General features: G+C 46.6%; 1 protein-coding gene across 1 annotated transcript; it reads left to right on the forward strand.

Moving 5' to 3' along the window:
- The first annotated feature begins 1,475 nt into the window (after nucleotides 1-1,475).
- GATD1 (glutamine amidotransferase class 1 domain containing 1) lies at nucleotides 1,476-21,600 on the forward strand. The gene is made up of 8 exons (XM_044270043.1): nucleotides 1,476-1,675; nucleotides 6,183-6,259; nucleotides 7,811-7,916; nucleotides 12,582-12,689; nucleotides 14,959-15,053; nucleotides 16,805-16,898; nucleotides 18,624-18,735; nucleotides 21,175-21,600. Exons 1-8 carry the CDS (start codon nucleotides 1,585-1,587, stop codon nucleotides 21,179-21,181), a joined length of 690 nt encoding a protein of 229 aa, XP_044125978.1. The 5' UTR covers nucleotides 1,476-1,584; the 3' UTR covers nucleotides 21,182-21,600.
- The last annotated feature ends 11 nt before the right edge of the window (nucleotides 21,601-21,611 follow it).

Consider the following 21,611-nt stretch of genomic DNA (forward strand, 5'->3'; position numbering starts at 1 on the left):
CATGCAGGCAGAATTTTTTTTATAATACACGGTGTGAAAGGAAGCAGTATTTTTGCCAGTTGTGTGATGTCCCTATGAGATCTGTGAATCTGTGTGGCCCCTTCGAAGTACATGGCATCCTGTAGGCTCCTCTATCATGTTACCAGGTGGAGGTTGGGGGTTGTCTGCAGATATTAAAAGTGTACAGTTCTTATCATTGTGTACTGGATTACAGGTCTTCAGTGAAACACAGACCCATTTGGGGGGGAAGGGGGGGGGGGGGCAGCCAGCCTGATGACATCATAACCTGACCAGTCCACTGGGATTTTTCCCAGTATAGAGTCAATGGCCAATCTGCCCTTGGTGGGAATCTCTGATGGGACTGCCCCCTGGATTCATAACTATAGAAAGATTTTCTTTGATTTTCTTTTACAGTTTTGATATTTTGGGGGTTAGTTTTCTGCTTTGTATAAATTACATGATAACCTTGTTCGGAAAGTCAGTATGATTACCTCTGTACCAAATTTATATGTTTTTTTTTATATATATATCTTACTACTTTTACACAATAATTTTTTTTTTAAAGGATCTTTTGTTTTCGGGCCGCCATACACTGAGATGTGTGACTTGTTTTTATTCATTCATTGATGGAGCCAATACATTCTAATACCGTATGGAGCTCCTGCTCCAAACAGTATTCGAACAAAGTTTTATGCGAATCGACTTCGGATGTTTCATCCAAATTCGATTCGCTCATCCCTAGTGGTGGCCAGAGGAGATCGGGTTTCCCTGGGTCTGGCCACCACCAAGCGCTCTCCCCATAGAAATGAATGGGAGCCCACCGCACTTGCGCAGCCACTGCTCCCATTCACTTCTATAGGGGAGAAGTGCGTAACGCACTGCCATACAATGTATTTTATCAGTGATCCGGCTGAAGTCCCCGAATAGGAGGGGGGAAAAAAAATGTAAAGAAAAGTTGTAAAATATTGTAAATAAAAACCCCTCATATAATAAAAAACTTAAAGGGGTTTTCCCATTTTCTGATAGGTGTGGGTCTCACCTCTGGGACCCGCACATACACTGAGAACAAAACTGAGTGCAAAACTATCAGGCAGCTATTGCCAAGAGGTATAACAATGTACAGGATGGCCCACGAAAAAGTAGCCCGCCTCTAATGTCTCCAAATCAAACTGCCTAATAGTAAATCTGTCTTAGTTGCCCATAGCAACCAATCAGAGTTTAGCTTTCAGGTCCTACGGGACTCTGAAAATATGAAAGCTGAGCTTTGATTGGTTGCTATGTTACTTTTTCATGGGCCACCCTGTATAATGATCTCATGGTTCAATAATTATCTGCAGCCCTCACTATTGCAATGTACCGCCCCCTACAGGCAGTAATGTGAGCACGCACTGACAGGAAAGACCCACGTGACCCGGTCACGTAGCTCATCACACACCAAATGACATTGCTGGGAGCTGCCTCATACGTGACGTCACACGCCTGGGCTAGTCAGTCCAACAATCTTTATTGACAAAGTCCCGGTTGACAACTCCAGAGGCGCATGCGTGCAGCTATACCCGGTGTTTCACCTGCATCTTATCACTGATGAAAAAGCAAGGGTCTACCGGCGGGGGCGGGGCTACCGACCGCCTCACCAAGCCCAGTTGTCTGATCGTCTGCAGCGCCGTTACCGGAGGTGAGAGTCTAGGACTGGTCATGTGACCATCGCTGCCTAACGGGTCATGTGACCTGTACCCTGTACAATGGGACCAGTGTCTGATCAGAATGCATCATTTATGGATGCGCTCCTGAGTGAGCAGAGCCTGTGGCTCTTGGGAGACGCTGGGAGTTGTAGTTGGTGCAGTTTATAGGCCCCAGGATAAAACATAACCGCTATTATCAAGATTCTCTGCAGCTATTGGATTTAAAGGGACCCTGTCAGCAGTGTTGTCCACTTTAAAGGGGTTGTTCACTCCTGGGGACTAGGGATGAGCGAATTTCATATTTTGAAGTTCGTGTTGTGGTATTTACTGGAGTCCTCTCCTGCATCACGTAAACCGGACGGATCCGTTATGCAGGCCATAGACTTCTATTATGATCAGAGAGACTGGAGGGAACCATGATTGGGGGAGGGGGGGAATCCCTTGAAGACTGACAGGCCAGGCTCTTCACTGCCACAACACGGCCGGGGCCGTCACAGTCCCGGGGGCAGCGTTTCTGTCAGATCAGTCACACGAGTCCATAGCTCTCCAGTGGCCCTGTCGTGTTTGCCAGGGTCCTTGGGCAGCGCCCCCCGCTCTTCTTACTACAGCCACCCTCTGGAGCCGGCCCATCCTCCTGTAAGGAGCTGTGATATTGGTTATTTCAGGCACAGGCAGCATCGCTGCGCTGCTCACTGCGCTGAAGAATGTGGGGGGAAAGTCTAAGGCGTATTGGTACGCCTTAGGGTCCATTCACACGTCCGTGAATGTGTCCGCACCCGTACCGCAAATTGTGGAACGGGTGCGGACCCGTTCATTCTCTATGGGGCAGGAATGCATGTGGAGAGCACACAGTGTGCTGTCCGCATTTCCAGAGCGCGGCTCCGGGCAAAAATAGAGCATGTCCTATTCTTGTCTGCAATTGCGGACAAGAATAGGCAGTTGTATGGGGGTGCCGGCCGGGTGTATCGCCTGAACAAGCGTCATACTCTTGTACAGGCGTTATTGCGACCTCAGAATAAGCAGGAATTTAAATGAATAAGGCTACTTTCACACTAGCGTTCGATCGGATCCGTTCTGAACGGATCCGATCATATTAATGCAGACGGAGGCTCCGTTCAGTACGGATCCGTCTGCATTAAAATGGCAAAAAAAAGCTAAGTGTGAAAATAGCCTCGGACGGATCCGTCCAGACTTTCAATGTAAAGTCAATGGGGGACGGATCCGCTTGAAGATTGAGCCATATTGTGGCATCTTCAAACGGATCCGTCCCCATTGACTTACATTGTAAGTCTGGACGGATCCGTACGCCTCCGCACGGCCAGGCGGACACCCGAACGCTGCAAGCAGCGTTCAGCTGTCCGCCTGTCCGTGCGGAGGCGAGCGGAGCGGAGGCTGAACGCCGCCAGACTGATGCAGTCTGAGCGGATCCGCTCCATTCAGACTGCATCAGGGCTGGACGGCTGCGTTCGGGTCCGCTCGTGAGCCCCTTCAAACGGAGCTCACGAGCGGACACCCGAACGCTAGTGTGAAAGCAGCCTAAATTACAAGTTATACTGAATATTTTCCCATAAAACTATATATCGATCTCAGCTCCTCCTGCTCTAGAACATGCTGCTTCCAGCTCAGGTACCATCTTCAACATGACAGGTTCCCTTTAAAGTTTTTTTTTTCTCAGAATCAAAGCTGTTGCTCCATCGCAAGTCATTGATACCCAAGTGCAGCTCACAGCTATCTTCGTGAGTCCCATAGACTTTGAATGGAGCGGCAGGGTCTATACTTAAAGGGTTTTCCATGATTTTATAACTGATGAGCCATCCTCTGGATAGGTCATCAGTATATAATCGGTGGGGGTCCGATACTGCTCAGGTGAGTGCTGCGGCCTTCTCGAAGCTTAGCACGGCGCCGTACATTGTATAGCGTCTGTGCTTGGTGTCGCATTCTGCCCCATTCACTTCATTGGGGCTCAGCTGCGTGATACAAGTGTCGTCAGAGAGAAGGATAGGTCATCAGTAGTAAAATCTCGGAAATCCCCTTTAACTAATTGAAGACATAAGGCCCCTGTTCTCATGATCAGTGGAACCCCCTGCGATCAGACATTTATTCCCCTCCCTGAACGGAACTGTGAGCGTCCGCAATAATAAAGTGCAGCTGAGAAGAAGCCCTTCTAGTGACTGCTGCTGGGTGTGCGTGTTTTTCAGAAGGGGCGTGTCCTGTGAGCTTGATTGACAACTCTGATGCGTCGTCCATTGTCCCCTGCAGAGACGTCAGTCAAGTCTAGATGGGAGGTGGTGCTCTCCAGATCGCAGGACACCCCCCTCCTGAAGAAGCACACCGGACACTTCTGTAGTAACCTGCATATGGGGCAGTAGTCATTAAAACATCTTTTAGAGAAGTGCACTTCATTGTTGCAGGTGCACACCGGTACAGTCAAAAATTCTGTATGTCGCAGTGATAGCAGTTCAAGGGGGGTTGTCAAAACTACCGACAGGTTAGGGGCCCAACCAAGTGTGGATGGAGTATAAAGCTGCTCGTATACGTAACGATTCTTATTGATGAGTGTTCAGATTATTTTTTTTTTTTCATTTGTACGCGTCAGGACAGGACGTGGACTAATATTTCCGTGATATGAATAATTATTCTGCATGGGAAAATGGGTTAATGTTAGGAAAATATTTATTGCTAATGTTCCTGGTGGTCTAGATGTGGGATGGGGATTAGTAGAAACATCCCTAGGGAAGTTTAATGGAGCCCTCCAGGGTGGTCTGGGGAAGAGAAGGCATTAATGGCCGAGGTTAGTAAAGTGCTCAAGGGTGGGTTCACACCTAGGTATTTAATGGCGTTTCCGAGCACTTTTTGTTTGAATGGCTGCCATGTTGTACCAGATCTGTGGCTAGACGCAGCTTTCCCTAGTGATCACTGGTGGGGAGAGACACTGGACCCACAGCAATTATCCCAGCTTCACTTCATAAAGGGTTTCTCTCCAAGAGGTGATCCCTTATAGACTGATGCAGTTCATGATGGGGACATCCCTGATGTTCTGGAGCATTGGACGGGGTTCATTGTACTATTCTAACCCTTTTATTACTGTAACAAAAACTTCTGCCCATCACTGGTGCTGATAGCGCGGCCATCCTCAGGGGGTGCCTACGAATCAGGGCCATTATTGGCCATTTATAGCCTAAACCCTATACCAGTACTTCACCGCATTAGGACAGGGCAGAGATGAGACTGTCCAGGTGATATAAAGGGACAGATTGCTATGAAACGCCCTACAATGTACTCGAAAAATTAGAATATTGTGCAAAGTTCATTTATTTCAGTAATGCAACTTAAAAGGTGAAACTAATATATGAGATAGACTATGAGATTATTTGTTATAATTTGGATGATTATGGCTTACAGTTTATAAAAACCCCAAAGTCACAATCTCAGGTCCCCTTTGCTCAAGGGGTATGGATTAAGTGTGACACTTTGAGCCTAGAATATTGAACCTTTTCACAATATTTAAATTTTAAGTTGCATTACTGAAATAAATGAACTTTTGCACAATTTTAAATTTTTCACCTGTATAGATTTGTCCTACTAAAAGAGCTGCAGATTAGAGTACAAACCCCACGTGGGCCCTGATTTATCACGCCTTCACGCCAGAATTCCAAAATGGGTCTTTTACAACTTTTTGGGCTTTTTGCATTTTTACATTATTCACTCTATTTTTAAATATAGGTGGAAAAGTGGGCATGGTTAACTGTGTTAATGAGTTTTATGCCAGATTTTTATTTTATTTTTTTAAAGTCACGACAAAGTCGCAATCTCACTCCAGTAGGAGGTTAGAGTAGCTTTTCTAGACAAAAGTGTTAGGTTTAAAGGGGTTCTCTGGGCTTTTACTATTGATGAGCTATCCTCAGGATAGGTCATCAATATCAGATCGGCGGTGGTCTGACACCCGGCACCCCCGCCGTTCAGCTGTATGAGGAGACGGCGCGCGCAGTGTGCGCGTACCATCTCCCTTCTCTCTTCCTGTCTGCTGTCCCATAGACTTACAGCGGAGAGCAGGAAGAGAGAGGGGAGACAGCACGTGCTCACTGCGCGCGCCTTCCCTTCATACAGCTGATCGGCGGGGGTGTCGGGTGTGAGACCCCCGCTGATTTGATATTGATGTCCTATCCTAAGGATAGGTCATCAATAGTAAAAACCCAGAGAACCCCTTTAAGGATAAAATAAATTTATCACCAACACGTGACATTTGATAAAAGTACGCCAACGCAGACCCAAGCAAAACTGACTTCAAGTATTCCCCTCCTGACATATCCCCCCCCCCCCCGTGCAGTTTCCCCTGATTTCCTGAATACCTCCAGTGTCTTAGGATGCAATGGACCAATTGACTTGACACCCTCGTAGCTGAAAAAATTGATCGCTGACTTGCTGTGCCCGTTGTCGGTAAAATGTCTGCCTGTCGCTCATCTCTGATTATGAGACGGTGGTGTCGTCTGTCTCTTTCAGGTGTCTCGGCACAATCCTTCCTGCAGACCTTCACCCTTGCAAGTTCAGCCTTTAACCTACAAGTGGCTTCTCCTGGGGTATGTGTTGTAATTGTGTAATATAGCTGGCTCCTTGAAATTTTACATGTTTTGTTCCTCATGCACTAGATTAAAGGGCATCTGTCAGCAGATTTGTACCTATGACACTGGCTGACCTGTTACATGTGCACTTGGCAGCTAAAGGCATCTGTGTTGGTCCCATGTTCATATGTGTCCGCATTACTGAGAAAAATGATGTTTTAATATATGCAAATGAGCCTCTAGGAGCAACGGGGGCGTTGTCATTACACCTGGAGGGTCTGCTCTCTCTGCAACTGTGGCACCCTTAGCACTTGGATTGTTAGGGCCAGACAGTGTAAACGTGATCATGCCTCACCCTGTCAATCAAAGTGCAGAGGGTGTGGCTGTTGCAGAGAGAGCTGAGCCTCTAGGTGTAATGGTAACGCCCCCATTGCTCCTAGATGTCCAATTGCAGATATTAAAATATAATTTTTATCAGTAATGCGGACACATATGAACATGGGACCAACACAGATGCCTTCAGCTGCCAAGTGCACATGTAACAGGTCAGCCAGTGTCATAGGTGCAAATCTACTGACAGATGCCCCTTAAAGGGGTTGTCTGATCTAAATGAAAAATTGAAGTGATTCTGTCAGTGGCTTTGACCATGCGAAACTGCTGACAGCACTAGATTGCGACTGGGTTCAACAGAACAAACATACCTTTTGGGAAGTTTTTCTCAACCGGATTAGTGTGAGTATGAACTTTTATTCTGCTCCTGCAAGTGCCCAGGAGAAGATGATTCACTGTGAAGTGCTCTCTGTATTGAGCTGCTTCACAGTCCTTCTCCTTTGAATGACAGATGTACTGGTTTCCTAGTTGGATGCTGTCACTCAGAGCAGAAGAGTGGGACTGTGAAGCAGGTCAATACAGGGAGCACTTCACAGGGAATCATCTTCTCCTGGGCACTTGCAGGAGCAGAATCTGGCAGAATAAAAGTTCATATTCACACTACTCCTGATGAGAAAAACTGCCCAAAATGTATGCTTGTCCTGCTCCCTGTAGCCCATAACTTGTGCTGTCAGCAGTTTAGCATGGTCAAAACTGCTGACAAAAATCCTTTTAATGAAAGGCAGAAAAAGGTAAAAAAAAACAAAAAAAACACAATGCTGGAAAGACAGGACTTTCAAATGGTGACAGAAGAATTTTTTTCTGTTACACTGTTTCCTGCTTGTTGTTAATTTTTCATTTAGGTCGGACAGCACCTTTAATTCATGGCATGCTGTCTTGAGGAGTGGGTCCTATCTATATCCACCCAGGAAATACTTCCACGAATAGTCCACGGCACCGCCAAATAAAGTAGAAGAAGCTGCATTATTTGGAGCAGACAAGCCAAAAACAATATTTCTGCACACAGGTCTTTCTCAAGCCGTATACAGACTTTGCAGTTGTCATAAAGATGGCGTTCATAGATCCTGCCCCCTGAAAGTGATATGAATGACTATAAACTTTACAGAATACAGAAGTCTTCCCACTTGCCTGCAGTCTGGTGGATGACCACTCTTTTTTTTTTATTTTTCTCTCTCTCAGGGAAAAGCTCTAGATTTTGTAGGTATCAGCGAGGTAGACACAAGATGGTTCCAAGATTTCCAACTTAAGCCGTATGCCAATCCAGCAAGACTAGAGTCAATAGATGGTAAGACGACGTGACTGAACCCCGTGGGTTAAATAGTACTACCATAACCCATATATTTCCAATCCGGCGGTGTAGTACCTTGGTAAAGTATGTTGATGGTGTGGATTTGGAAATGACAGTAAGGGTCTTATTACACTACCCAATGTTCAGGCAGGACGAGCACTGATGGATGATAAACACATTCATCTGCACTTGTTTGCACTGGCCTATTGCACGCGATGCAAAGTGAATGTGGGAGGAATGATCACTACCGCAGACATTCCTTACCTGCGTTTCAGAATACAGCGCCTACGCAGTACAGGAAAGAGGCTCGCAGTACGGGAGAGAACTTCCTGTACTGTGCCTGCTCCGGATACTGAAGCGCACGGCGCATTGCGAGACTTTAGGAGAAGTCAGGGCCAGGCATGATTACGTTTTCACTGTCTGGCCCTGTCAAAATGCAAAGGACATGGCAGTTGCAGAGTGAGCAGAGCCTCTAGGTGTAATGGCGACGCCCCCTTTTCTCCTAGAGGCTCATTTGCATATATTAAACCATCATTTTTCTATTACGCCCTATGACAACACCTGTGAGAGATCCCCCCCCTTTCCGGACAGGAAACAGGAACTTCCCAGATCTTTAAAAGGGATCCTCCTCTCTACTCCTCAGTTCCTTCCTGTTTCCTGTCCATAGGACAGGAGTATGGATCTTTCCCGGATCGATTATGCAGGCTGCAGGACCTCTAGTGGAGGGTACTTGATGGCGTAAGACTCCACTAGGAGCTGCTGTGAAGCCTGGGCTGTCTCCTTTTCTGTGCCTTGGGGGGGATTCCTGTTGGCTTCCTCGTGTCCCTTCTGCCAGCAGCCGGGCGATGTTCTGGGGGTAGGCAATCTGTCCTCTCCCTGCACGTCGGCGCGGCATGTACTAGCAGGCCCGATTTTCCGGTGAGCTGGCGCGTCGGATGTGGCGTGTGCGTTCCACGCTGGTGCAGGGAAGGGGAGGAGCCAGCTAGTACATGCCTCAAAAGGAGACACCGGCCATCATGGAAGGGAGCAGCAGCAGTGTGGCAGGTTGCTGTACGGTGACCAGTGCCCTTCCAGTGTCCCCCTGTAATTCCACTGATGATTATGCAGGAAGGGGGGATGGACCACAGCGCACTGAACAGCAGGAGCAGCACTCCGAATCTGGCATGGTACTCCTGGGGGGTAAGAGGGGTTGTACCCCACTATCTCCTGGCTAGGAGATTATTGTTTCTTATGTTATTCACTGTGGCCTATGTGTTAATGCAGGTTAAGGAGCCCCCAAGGAAGTTCACCCACAAGACAAATGGCAGAGAGTGTGGGATTTGCAAAAAGAAGTTAAGCCCATCTTACCCCAAAGCCTGTTGTCCAGCATGTTTGGACAGAGTGGTAGCGGAAGAATCCCCATCTCTCTTCCACAACATTCAAAACCTGCTCAAAATGGAAGACCGTTCTTCGGTAGAACAGCTTAAGAAATCCCTCTCTAGCTCCTCTAGGCAGTGGAAAGTTCAGGTTGTAGAATAGAATCGGAGAAAGAAAGGCTTAATAGAAAATTCAGATTCTTCCTCTGAGGACCTTGCCGGAAAGGCCATTATTTAAAGTAGAGGATACAGACTTTTTATTAGGAGCAGTAAGGTCTACTATGGAAGTGGAAGAGGAAAAAGAATCCAGGTCAAGACAGGATTTAATGTTTGAAAGTCTGAGACCAAGGAAAGCGAGTGTTTCCCATACAGGAATTGATAAAAAGAGAATGGAACAAGGATGATAAAAAGTTTAAAGGTAGTATCTGTTTAATGATCAGGAAGTAGCGGCCTGGCAAGATGTACCGCGGGTGGATGCCCCTATGGCAAAAGTCATTAAAAAATCGGCCCTCCCGTTTAGGATTTGGGTTTTCTTAAAGACCCAATGGATAAAAGAGCTGACACCTATATTAGAAAAAATTGGGAGGCATCCACTTCCTCCTTTAAACCTAATGCTACGACATCCGTGGCCAGGTCACTTAAGGTTTGGTTGGGAAGTTAGAATCACATATAGTTAGTAAAACCCCGAGAGAACGACTGCTGATCCCTACTATGCTGAAGGCAGTTGATTTTATTTCAGACGCATCGGCTGACGCGTTAGGATTGTCAGCCAGCGCAGCGGCTTTGTCCAATTCTGCCAGAAGATCCCTATGGTTAAAGGGGACATTGCATCAAAATCCAAATTATGCGCCCTACCGTGTCAGGGTAATTTTCTATTTGGTCCCGCACTGGATGATATATTGGACAAAGCCTCTGACAAGAATTAGGCTACTTTCACACTAGCGTTCGATCGGATCCGTTCTGAACGGATCCGCTCATATTAATGCAGACGGTGGCTCCGTTCAGAACGGATCCGTCTGCATTATATTGGCCAAAAATGGCTAAGTGTGAAATTAGCCTGAGCGGATCCGTCCAGACTTTTACATTGAAAGTCAATGCGGGACGGATCCGTTTGAAGATTGAGCCATATTGTGGCATCTTCAAACGGCTCCGTCCCCATTGACTTACATTGTAAGTCTGGACGGATCCGCACGCCTCCGCACGGCCAGGCGGACACCCGAACGCTGCAAGCAGCGTTCAGGTGTCCGCCTGCTGAGCGGAGCGGAGGCTGAACGCCGCCAGACTGAAGCAGTCTGAGCGGATCCGCATCCATTCAGACTGCATCAGGGCTGGACGGAAGCGTTCGGGTCCGCTCGTGAGCCCCTTCAAACGGAGCTCACAAGCGGACAGCCGAACGCTAGTGTGAAACTAGCCTAAGGGGAAAGCCAAAGAAAAGAAGCCATTTCGGTTTAGAGAGGAAAAAGGAGGAGGCTAGGGACCAAAGGAAAAGCTCGGATTGGAGAAGAAATAAATCAAAGGTCTGTTGTTGAAGTCCAAACCTCAGTCTTCAAACACATCTCGGCAATGACGCCAGGCCTCGGGTGGGGGGAGGTCGCCTCGCTTTATTTTCCCAAGCTTGGCAAAATATTACAGCAAGCGCTTGGGTAAAAAGTATAATAGAGGAACGCTATTGTGTAGACTTCAAAAAGTCCCCACCAAGGAGAGTAAGAATGACAGCTTTACGTCAGCGTTCCCCGAAACAGGCAGCTTTATTAAGGGAAATAAAAGAACTAACGGACAAATCTGTCTTAATCCCAGTGCCGGCAGAAGAAATGGGGGAAGGATTTTATTCAACACCTTTTCTGGTCCCCAAACCAAACGGACAATAATAAATCTGAAAGACCCGAGCTCGTATCTGTACGACCAATTTGTGCAGAAATCCATATCATTCCAAAGGGTTCACATACTTTTTCTTGCAACTGTATGTATAAATATAGGGGCGTGTAGATTTAGGCGCACATATGTATGTAATAGAAGGGAATGCTTCACTGTATATAGAATTATTTCAGTCCTATGGATCTTGTCACAGACTGAAGAGTGGAGAGAGGGGGATCCTTTTACAGATCTGGGAAGTTCCTGTTTTCTGTCCGGAAGCGGAAGGATCTCTCACAGGTGCTGTCATGGGGCGTAATAGAAAAATGGATTACCGGTAAGTGTAATCTATGTATTTCTCAGCAATGCGGACACCTATGAACATGGGACCAACACAGATGTCTTCAGCTGCCAAGTGCACATGTAACAGGTCAGCCAGCGTCATAGGTACAGATCTGCTGACAGATGCCCATTATCATAAAATTGCTATGCAGGAAGCTGTGCAGTCCGCCAAATTCAGTAGACTGTTCTCGTAGTACTGGCATGAACGGACGTTGTGGACCCAGATGTCTGCACTGTTACCATTGATATTCCTTTGATCCACGGATGCATGGATAGGTCACCACAGTGCTATAGATATTATGTCACTTGTAGATGTCAAGAACTGCGCTGAAGCCATGATGAAGCTGCTTAAAGGGATTTTCCAGGGCTTAAATACTGATTGCCTCTCCTCAGGATAGGCCATCAGATTGGAGGGGGCCCGACTCTCAGCACCCCTGACGATCAGATGGCGAGCGCAGTGGCCTCTTGTCATCTCCATTGGCCTATAGGCTATAGCCCTCTTCCAGGCCTCTTCAAACAGTTGATCTTTAGAGATTTCGGTAGTCGGACCTCTACCTATCTGATAATAATGACGTAACCTGAGGATAGGTCATAAGTATTTAAAGGGTTTGTGTAATCTCAAGCATTGGTGTCACACTGCTAGGACATGCCACCACTGTCTGATAGCTGCGGGTCCTACCTCTAAAACACATCTCACAAAGTGAAGGAGAGCGGACCATGCATGCACAGCCGTCCTCCTCATTTCTATGAGAGTGCTGAAAGTAGCTGAACTGCGCACTTGGCTATTTTCAGGGGTCCCATAGAAATGAATGGAAAGCGCACTGCGCAAGCTCGACCACCACTCCATTCACTTCTATGGGGCTTACGGAAATAGCCGAGCCAGTCCCATAGAAATGAATGAAGGACCGCGGTTCACTGTTCTTCACTTAGCGCCTTTTTTCTACAGCTTATGGACATTGCGATATGCCACCAGTGCTTGAGATGACACAACCCCTTTCATTCTCAGGTTGTAGGTGAGATCCAGTGTAATTTATGGCATTTAGTTCGGCGCAGGAAGCGCACAACATCCAGTACTCTTGCCTATAATGCACATTTTTTCTTGCTGTTCCTCCAGGTTCTCGCTATCATGCACTTTTAATCCCACATTGCCCGGGAGCTATGACGGACTTGGCTAACAGCGGTTATCTGGCCAAAATCTTGCAGCACTTTAAAACAGAAAAAAGTAAGATGGGAAAAAAAACAGCAGCTTGACGCCCAGCACCGAGCAGTGCGGACGCGCGATTTTAGTGTTTATTGATTTGGAGGAGAGAAATCGGAGTAGGCACCGCTTCATTGTGGAGCTAGAAGTGCCTGTTGTCTTTCCAAGCAGTATGCCAGTGCCGTCTAATTGTCTGCATTGGCAGGGTGACAACATGAGAAGCTTCATGATAAAGTCAATCAACCACTTTAGGGTTTTTCCACATATTCTATAAGTATAATGCACAAAGAAATCCTAGTTTTAAAAGGGTTGTCCGGGACTGAAAGATGGATGACCAACAGTATCTTCAGGACAGGTATCCGGAATCTGATCGCGGGCGTCCGACACCTGTCACACCCCTGATCGGCAGTTTTTATAGTACAGCAGTGCTGTATCGGTGGCGCTGCAGCTTCTTCGCAGTACACCAAGCACAGTGCCGTCCATTCTATAGTGGCTGTGCTTAGAAAGGCAGCGCAGTTCCACACACTTGAATCGGCTTATGCTGCAATACCAAGCACAGCCACTATGCAGTGTGCGGCGCTGTACTTGGTATGCTGTGAACAAGCTGCAGCGCTCCAACCAGCACTGGCGGAGTTCCCAACGATCTTATATTGATGACCTATTGTGAGGATAGGTCATCAATATCTGATTGGTGGGAGTCCAACTCCTAACACCCCAGTCTATCAGCAGTTTGAATAGGCTGCAGCCCTCTGACGACCATCACAGCCTCATCGTAGAATACCAAGCACAGCGCCATACGTAGCATAGTGGCAGGGCTTGGTATTGCGACTCAGTCCCATTCAGGCTGTGTGAACGACAGATGTAATATCGCAGGCTGATGAAAAGGCTGCAGCTGTCACCGAGCACCGCGTCCCCTTCCAACAGCTAATTGGCGGTGATGCCAGTAGTCCAATCCCTCCCAATCAGATACTGATAGATTATTACCTAATAAGTTAGGTCATTAATATTTCAGTCCCAGACAACCCCTTTAATAAGATTACTGTCCAGGGCTATTATGGGTATTGTAGAAGGTGATGCTGTAGTGTCTTCAACTTAAAGGGGTTTTCCACTTCTGATGGGGGGCAATGGTTTTGCTAGAATTGCTCCATGTCGCTGGATGGATCTGTCACTGCTGCAGGAAGCCATTGGCTTCAGTGGCCATGTGATCCCCGTCAAACAAGAAGTTTACCAGCGGAGACCAGAGCGCGCCGGAGGTGGACCAAAGGAGCCGAGACCCAGCGGTGGTATGTGCCCGAAAGGACCCCTGAAGATGGATAACCACTTTAAAAGTCTGCATTGTGCTGTCCTTTTGTTATTCCTCCTGGAAATGTATGCAGAAACTGACATCACTGTTTACCGTTCATCCAGTCAATAAGAAGTCTACGCAATCTAACACTTGGCACGAATTGGACGCTGTCAGTCATTCATTTCCAGGAGGAACGACAGTTACACATTACAATGCAGAATTATAAGAAAAACGCTCTAGCTTTGTAAGGGCTCATGCACACAATCGTATGTATTTTGAGGTCCGCAAAACACGGATCCACATAAAAATGGATGACATCCATGTTGCATCCGTTTTTTGTGTGTGGATCCATTGTAACAATGCCTGCCCTTGTCCTCAACAACGGACAAGAATAGGATTTGGTGTATTTTTTTGCGGAACAGACATTCACATTCAGGTTTTTTTTTTTCAAGCCTAATTGAAATGAATGGTTCCGCATATGGACCTGTAAATGAACGGAAGAAAAATACGTTTGTGTGTATGGGCCCTTAGTCTATGGTGACAAGTCTGGATAGCAGATAGCAGTAGGCCCCGGCATTTGGAACAGCAATAGACCTAGGTGTTTGTCCGGATGGGATAACCCGTGTCAGTCGGTTATGCTATTTTCACTCTATGGTATATGGACGCAGCTTGATTGGCCCCCATCTAGGATCAGGCAGAGTGGTTTTCATCATGGCCAGATCTTTGTTTCCCTGGGAGTTGAATGCTACCAGAGGTGCCTGGCAGAAGCTCGCCCTTCTCCCTATCAATCGCTCGGCCGATCTGCACTTGTATATTTATGAGCAAGAAAGTCGTCAATAGCCGGCCGCCATTAGTAACATAGGTGACTGACAGGGGGACGCCACACATGACGCTGCAGTTAGAGGAAGGTATTACTGAGGCATTTCTAACTTTAGGATAAATGTCGTTGTCAGAGGTCATAATTGTGATTTTTATGTTACTTTACTCATTTATGTTCTTTCCCTATAGAACCCATTTGTGCCATAGGGCATGGAGTGACCGCGCTATGCTGTGTAACCAGTGAGGATAAATCCTGGGCCTTCCAGGACTACAGCCTCACCGGGGTGAGTAAAAGCCATTTAGGCCGCATTCACACCGCCGTATCTGCAAAATGCGGATGTGATCCTTGTGCATGCTGCACTTTCCACGGGCCTATTGTTGTGCACAAAATGGACAAGAATAGAACATGTTCTGCAATTTGCGGCACGGGTGCGGACAGCATGCGGATGACATCCGTGTACCATCTGCATTTTTTGTGGCCCCTTAGAAAGGAATGGGATGTGGATCAGATGCAAACCAAAAATACGGTTGTGTGAATGAGGCCTAATTACTACTGCATAGCCAGGCAGATTCAGATACTACACAGATGGGTGACAGTCCTGGTGGGAGCTGTAACAGGAGCCACGTTGGTTGTTTCCCAGAAATAACTAAAACGGCTGAATATTTGACATGAGGACACATTTTACTTTATTCCCATTTATTTATTGGCTCATGTATAGCGCGGTGAATAGTATAAGTTATTCCAATCTCCCAGAATAGCGCTGGGCTCACTTATATATTATAAGGCAGGAACTACTAATAGTATTTTCCAAATGTAGAATATTAGAAACTTTGCATCTTTCAAAAAACGATTTTCTAATTTTAAAGTCCTTTTATATTGATGGCCTATCCTCAGGATGGACCATCAGTATCTGAACAGCGGGGGTCCTACACCCTTGCCGATCAGCTGCTCTGCAGTTCTATAGCATCTGCATTAGCTACACATCTGTCCATTGTGTAATGGACTGGTTTCTGCAGCACTGCTCCCATTAACTTCAGTGGGAGCAATGCTGCAGTAACCAGCTCCATCCACTACACACAATGGACGGCGCTGTAGTTCCGGAGCTGGAGCCACTGCGGATCTGCTGATTGGAGGGGCTGCAAGGTATCAGACCCCCACAGATCAGATATGGATTACATATATTTAAAATCATAAATCCTTACAAAGGTATTCAACATTTATCCTAATGATGGCGCCCCCTTGTGTGTACAGTGGTGACCGCTTTGTGTGGTCATGAATGAGATTCAGATCACATGGTCAGTTTCTTTCTGTTCTCTGCAGGAGGACCATGTAGCACCCATCCCATCTATGTGCTGTATTAGGGCATAGTGTCCGTTCTGTTTTTATTTTGCAGACCATTCATTTCAATGGGTCCCCCAAAAAAAAAAAAAAATTCTCTGTGTGCATTTCGTTTCTGTATGTCCGTTCCACAAAACAATAAAACATGTCCTATTGTCCGCATTACAGACTTACTTAGGACTGTTCCATTAAGGGACAGCTGTTCCGTTCCGCAAAATACAGAATGCACACGGACGTCATCCGTATTTTTTGCGGACCTCAAAATACATACGGTCGTGCGCATGAGATCCATATTTTGGAAGCCCCATCCCGCTGGTACTGTCAAATATAAACTGAGGGTTTCTTGCTGTTAAAACCCTCTTCCAGTGCGCAGCGTTGGATCCTTTCTGTAGTGTCTGTCTGAAGTCCTGCGTCTTACATCACCAGGGTTGGGATTCATCAGCATTTTATCTTCTGTCCATCTTCTGCCTCCATTTAGTGTACAGCAGGGATGCTCAACCTGCGGCCCTCCAGCTGTAGTAAAACTACAACTCCCATAATGCCCTGCTGTAGGCTGATAGCTGTAGGCTGTTCGGGCATGCTGGGAGTTGTAGTTTTGCAACAGCTGGAGGGCCGCAGGTTGAGCATGCCTGGTGTACAGCATTGTGACACTGACAGTTATGTTACTTTCTCCTATACATCATGGGTTGACTCAAGCCTTCTGTGTATGAACTGGTCCGTCAGCCAGACTTCGCCAACTTGCCGCTCATCCTAGAAGACTTTGCTAAGGACTCTGGAGCCACGTTTAGTGGTAAGTAGTGGTAACCTTTTTTTCTCCTTTAGTTGCCTAGTGGACTTAAAGCTGTATTACACTGGCAGATGATTGCTAACGGGCGTCCGTATGAACACTTGTTAGCGATCATCTTGCAGCGGCTTGTCGATGGCAGATCGTGCTGTCTAGTTAGGATTTGCTGTGGGCAAACCACTAAGACAGCATGGGGACAAGCGATGGCCTAGCGATCGCTCGTCCCCAGGCTGCGGAGGAAATCGCTGCATGTAATAGCAGTGGTCTCCTCCGCTAGCTAGCAGGCGATTGCCGGGAGGGAACGCTTTCCTCCCGACAATCGCTTGCTCAATCGCCCAGCCTTTCAGATATTTCCCATACCCCGGTACATGATGGAATATAACAAAGCCAATGTCTCTTACTTCTGAAAGAAGGATCTGTGTGGGATGTTTCCTGGACACGCTCAGTCATCTGGGCTTGAGAATGGCCCTTGTAATTGTGGGATATTTAAAGAGCAGAATGTTTAAAAGCTAGAACCTGATTGCTGTGGACACCTTCTCCACTGTTTGTCTGCAGTAGTTTTTTTTTATATGTAAGGGTCATCAGTGCATCACATTAGCCCCTAATTTCAGACTTGGGTGTCAGGGAAGTTAATGTCTGAACAAAGGGAAACTATGGATTTTTTTTATTTTTTTCACGTAGTGTTGAACAACCAGAGCTCTCAACTACTTCCCCGGTATAAGGTACAGCAGGGCCTTGATCACCCCTTGTCCCACGAGTGCCCGCACACTTGCCAACTCCCTAAAGTGGTTCCAGCAGTACCCCCTACATCCACATTGGTAACGACAGTGTCCTCCATCACTTACAGTGGTCACAGCAGAAGATTGGACGCTCTTCTCTCCCCCAAACCCCACAGTTATCCAGTAGTCACCTCCACACAATTCTGCAAGATGTCCTCTGCTGTAGGGACCAACCTATTCCCGGGTCTTGCACGTTGCGTCCAGTTCCTTCATCACTCCAGCTGCTGTGACACCACAACTCCTAGCATACAGGGAGTTGTAGTCTCAGAACAGCTAGAGTATCGCAGGTGGCTGATTCCTGATTTAGTGTATGTTACGTGACAGCCGCTGTGTGCTGTCTTCTCCCGGACCATGGCAGTCTCTTCTGGAGACAGTTAGGCTGGATTCTGTGAGTGGCAGCGGGGTGAGTTAGGCCTCATGCACACGACCGTTCCGTTTTTTGCGGTCCTCAAACCACAATTTACGGAACGGGCGGCCCATTGTAGAAATGCCTAATCTTGTCTGCAAAACGGACAAGAATAGGACATGCTATATTTTTTTTGTGGAGCCACGGAATGGAGCAAAGGATGCGGACAGCTCACTGAGTGCTGTCCACATCTCTTGCGGCCCCATTGAAGTGAATGGGTCCGCACCAGAGCCGCAAAAACTGCGGCTCGGATGCGGACCCGAAAAACGGTTGTGTGCATGAGGCCTTATCCTGCAGCTCGATGCCTACAAGGGAAACCATGTCGCCGGGACCATTTTTTTAAATGGTGGTGAGGTTTAGGGGATCATCCTTTTAGGAGTCTCTTCTAATATGTCTGTAATGAAAGTAGTCATTTTCTTGAGGGGTTGTTAGCAGCTGATCATAGAGACAAGCTAATAATGTCAAGCAATGAATCAAACGCACAGAATAGTTTGATTATTTGAACATTAATGACACTGAAGGTCTCATTGACATCTCTGTATTTAGCCAGCGAGCCGGACGCCGTTCACTTGGTCTTGGACAGACATTTGATTACAGGACAGAATGAAAACTCCACAATGGCTGCAGTACAGAATCTGATCCTGCTCTGCAATGGAAGGTTAGTGCCGGCTGTCCATTACCTACTGTAAAGGCAGAAGGGTTGTGCCCACAGGTATGCTGGTACCAAAGTAAAGAGCACCCTCCACATGGCATGTAGAGCTGAATATATTAAAGGGGTTCTCCGGTCCAAACCTATTAATTGCTGGCTAAATCTAACCTGTGAAGGGAAGGTTAGTGGCCTTATACTTACCTTCCACAGTGCATCCAGTTCTATCTTCCGGCCAAAGTCCGTCTTCTTCTCTTTCTTTCTCCAGTAGAAGACGGATCATCACGACTGACGTCACCGCCTCCGACAGTCTTCACAGTGCACTAGGCTGAACACTACTGCGCATGTGAAGGACCGCCAACCGTCAGTCTCTGTATCGTACAGGCTTTCTATGTGAAGCCTGTACTGACTCCTGCACAGCGCGATGTAAGCGCTGTGCAGGAGTGACAGCATGGCGATCAGCCACAGATGCTGATTGCTATACTGTGCATGTCACAGGGGGCATTTTGGATGGCGCTAGGGGGTACAGGATGGCAAACAAGGGGCACTGGATAGCCCCATGGAGTAATGGATGGCACAAGGGGTCAATTGATGGCACAATAGGGGAACTGGATGGCCCAAGGGGTCAATTGATGGCATGGGGGGCACTGGATGACACAATGGGGCACTAGATGGCCCACGGAGGCACTGGATGGCACAAAAGGGTCAATGAATGGCACAAGGGGGCACTGGATGGCAAACTGGATGGCACAAGGGGGGCACTGGATGGCAAACGAGGTAAAATCTTTAGGACTCCTCTCCTTACAGTATAATAGGGAAGCTGGTTCCTAGCATTCAGTCTAAAGCCTCATGCACGCAAAACACAGATACCGGCTGTGTGCATGCCGCCATTTTCCTTTTCCGTTCAATAGAAAGGTCCCAGCCTTGTTCCCAAAATGGGCAAGTATAGGACACATTCTATTTTTTTATTTTTATTTTTTTGCAGGACTATGGCACGCATATATGGATGCAGATAGCACACAGTATGTTATCTGCATTTTTGGAACCTCATTGAAATGAATAAGTCGGCATCTGATCTGCAAAAAGTATGGATCAGATGAGGACCAAAAATACGGTCATGTGCATGAGGCCTAATAACTGGCCATAGTAAGGAATGGCTATTGCATCAAATCACCAGTGATTGATGGAGAGTTTAGATCCAGAGTAAAGCTTCACTTTACGGCCTCGTGCACATGACCATATTTTCAGTCAGTGCGCTGTCCTGATCCGTATGTTCATTCAACTGCAGACAAGAAGAGGCATTTTGTAACAGTGCAAGGCCGGCGGAAGGGGAAAATTTGGGATGCACACGGTCGTTATTCGTGATTTACAGACAGCAAAACGGATATGGTTGTGTGCATGAGGCCTTAAGAGTATGTCCATCCTTGTATCCCATTTTTTTAAAATCTAAATGGCTTAAATTCTGCACTCATTTATTTTTATAGCGGTCAGAGTTTTCTTTTTCTGATACAAAATCTCCAAATTACCAGCATCATCATAGATATATGGTAGATGTATCTGATAACATGCTGGCCGCCTGCAGCCCCCTCTAGAGCTTACTTTATGCTGTTAGCCATTGAACAGCTCCCTCTAGTGTCAGCTTCAGGTAGTCACCCTGCTATCTTATGAATCTGTCTGTGCAGAGGATTTGGAACTATGTACCTGTGTCCTGAGCACTGCTATAAAAATATAAGAAATTAATTAGCTCAAAGCTTTAGACCTAAAAAAAACTACAGAGTGATAAAAGGTAGAAGATTTATTTTAAGGACCACCATGTTCTACTGTTACATTGGTAAATGCAATAGTTAAAGTGTAACTGTCATGTTTTTCATAAAAAAAATCAATTTTAGCATATGTTACGGCTGCTGCTCCAGCACTATGCATAAAGCCGTCTTTGGTTTCTTCACATACCACTGTTTTCCTTGAGTTTTTCCTTTTTAGTTATGGCTGTTTTAACCCCTACAATATGAGGATCTTCTCAAGATGGCTCCTCTGCCAGTTCTCTGAGGCCAAAACTGCCTTCCCTCACTTCACACACACACACACACACACACTTGCTGTAGCCAGCAGCTTCCTCCCAGCCAATCAGATTGGATTACTGAGAGACACGCCTCCTCACTCTGAAGCCTAATGCAGACATGCAGTGTGGAGGACCGCCCCTCTGTCTTCTGTTTACAATTATCCAGAGACAGACAAGCCCTAGCAACTGTTTTTTAAGGGAGCAGTGGGAAGGGACAGAGGACATTAATGAAAGCTGTTATTATAAGGTAATTACAGATCTTTTGGCAATCATTGACAGACTAACTCCGGTATACATGCCTAGCTCTAATAAACTAGCAAATAAAAAAATATCACAGTTACACTTTAAAGGTTGTCAACGATAATCTATTGGATCTTGTTTCTTCTGTTTAGGAAATGAATGTGCTCTCTGATGATGATCGTAGGAGAATCTATATTCCACTCATACGTGTTTTTCTACAGAAGATCTAGAGGCCCTTAAAGATGTGCAGAGTGAATTTCTCTGAAGAGCAGGGGCACTCGAGGCTCCACATCTGCGCCAGCCTTGCCATATTTATTAATTGTGCCACTGCATGGAGAGAGCAGATACAACCAGGGTTGATTCGGGTTGGGCAAGTTGGCTCTAGCTGACCGATATGGAAATGTCTGAGATCCTGCTTTCTCCTCGTGTGCTGAGGGTTGACCATGTATGACGTTAATTTCTGTCCGATCCCATTGATGAACTTTCCGTGTCACAGTGGTTGTCGGCAGATCATTTTCTGTGGTTTTGTATTGTATCTGGACCCATTATCATTTTCAATAAAATACCCCATTCCTCCAGTCTGCTTTTT

This window comes from Bufo gargarizans, chromosome 10, assembly GCF_014858855.1.
Source record: "Bufo gargarizans isolate SCDJY-AF-19 chromosome 10, ASM1485885v1, whole genome shotgun sequence".
Classification (NCBI taxonomy): Eukaryota; Metazoa; Chordata; class Amphibia; order Anura; family Bufonidae; genus Bufo; species Bufo gargarizans.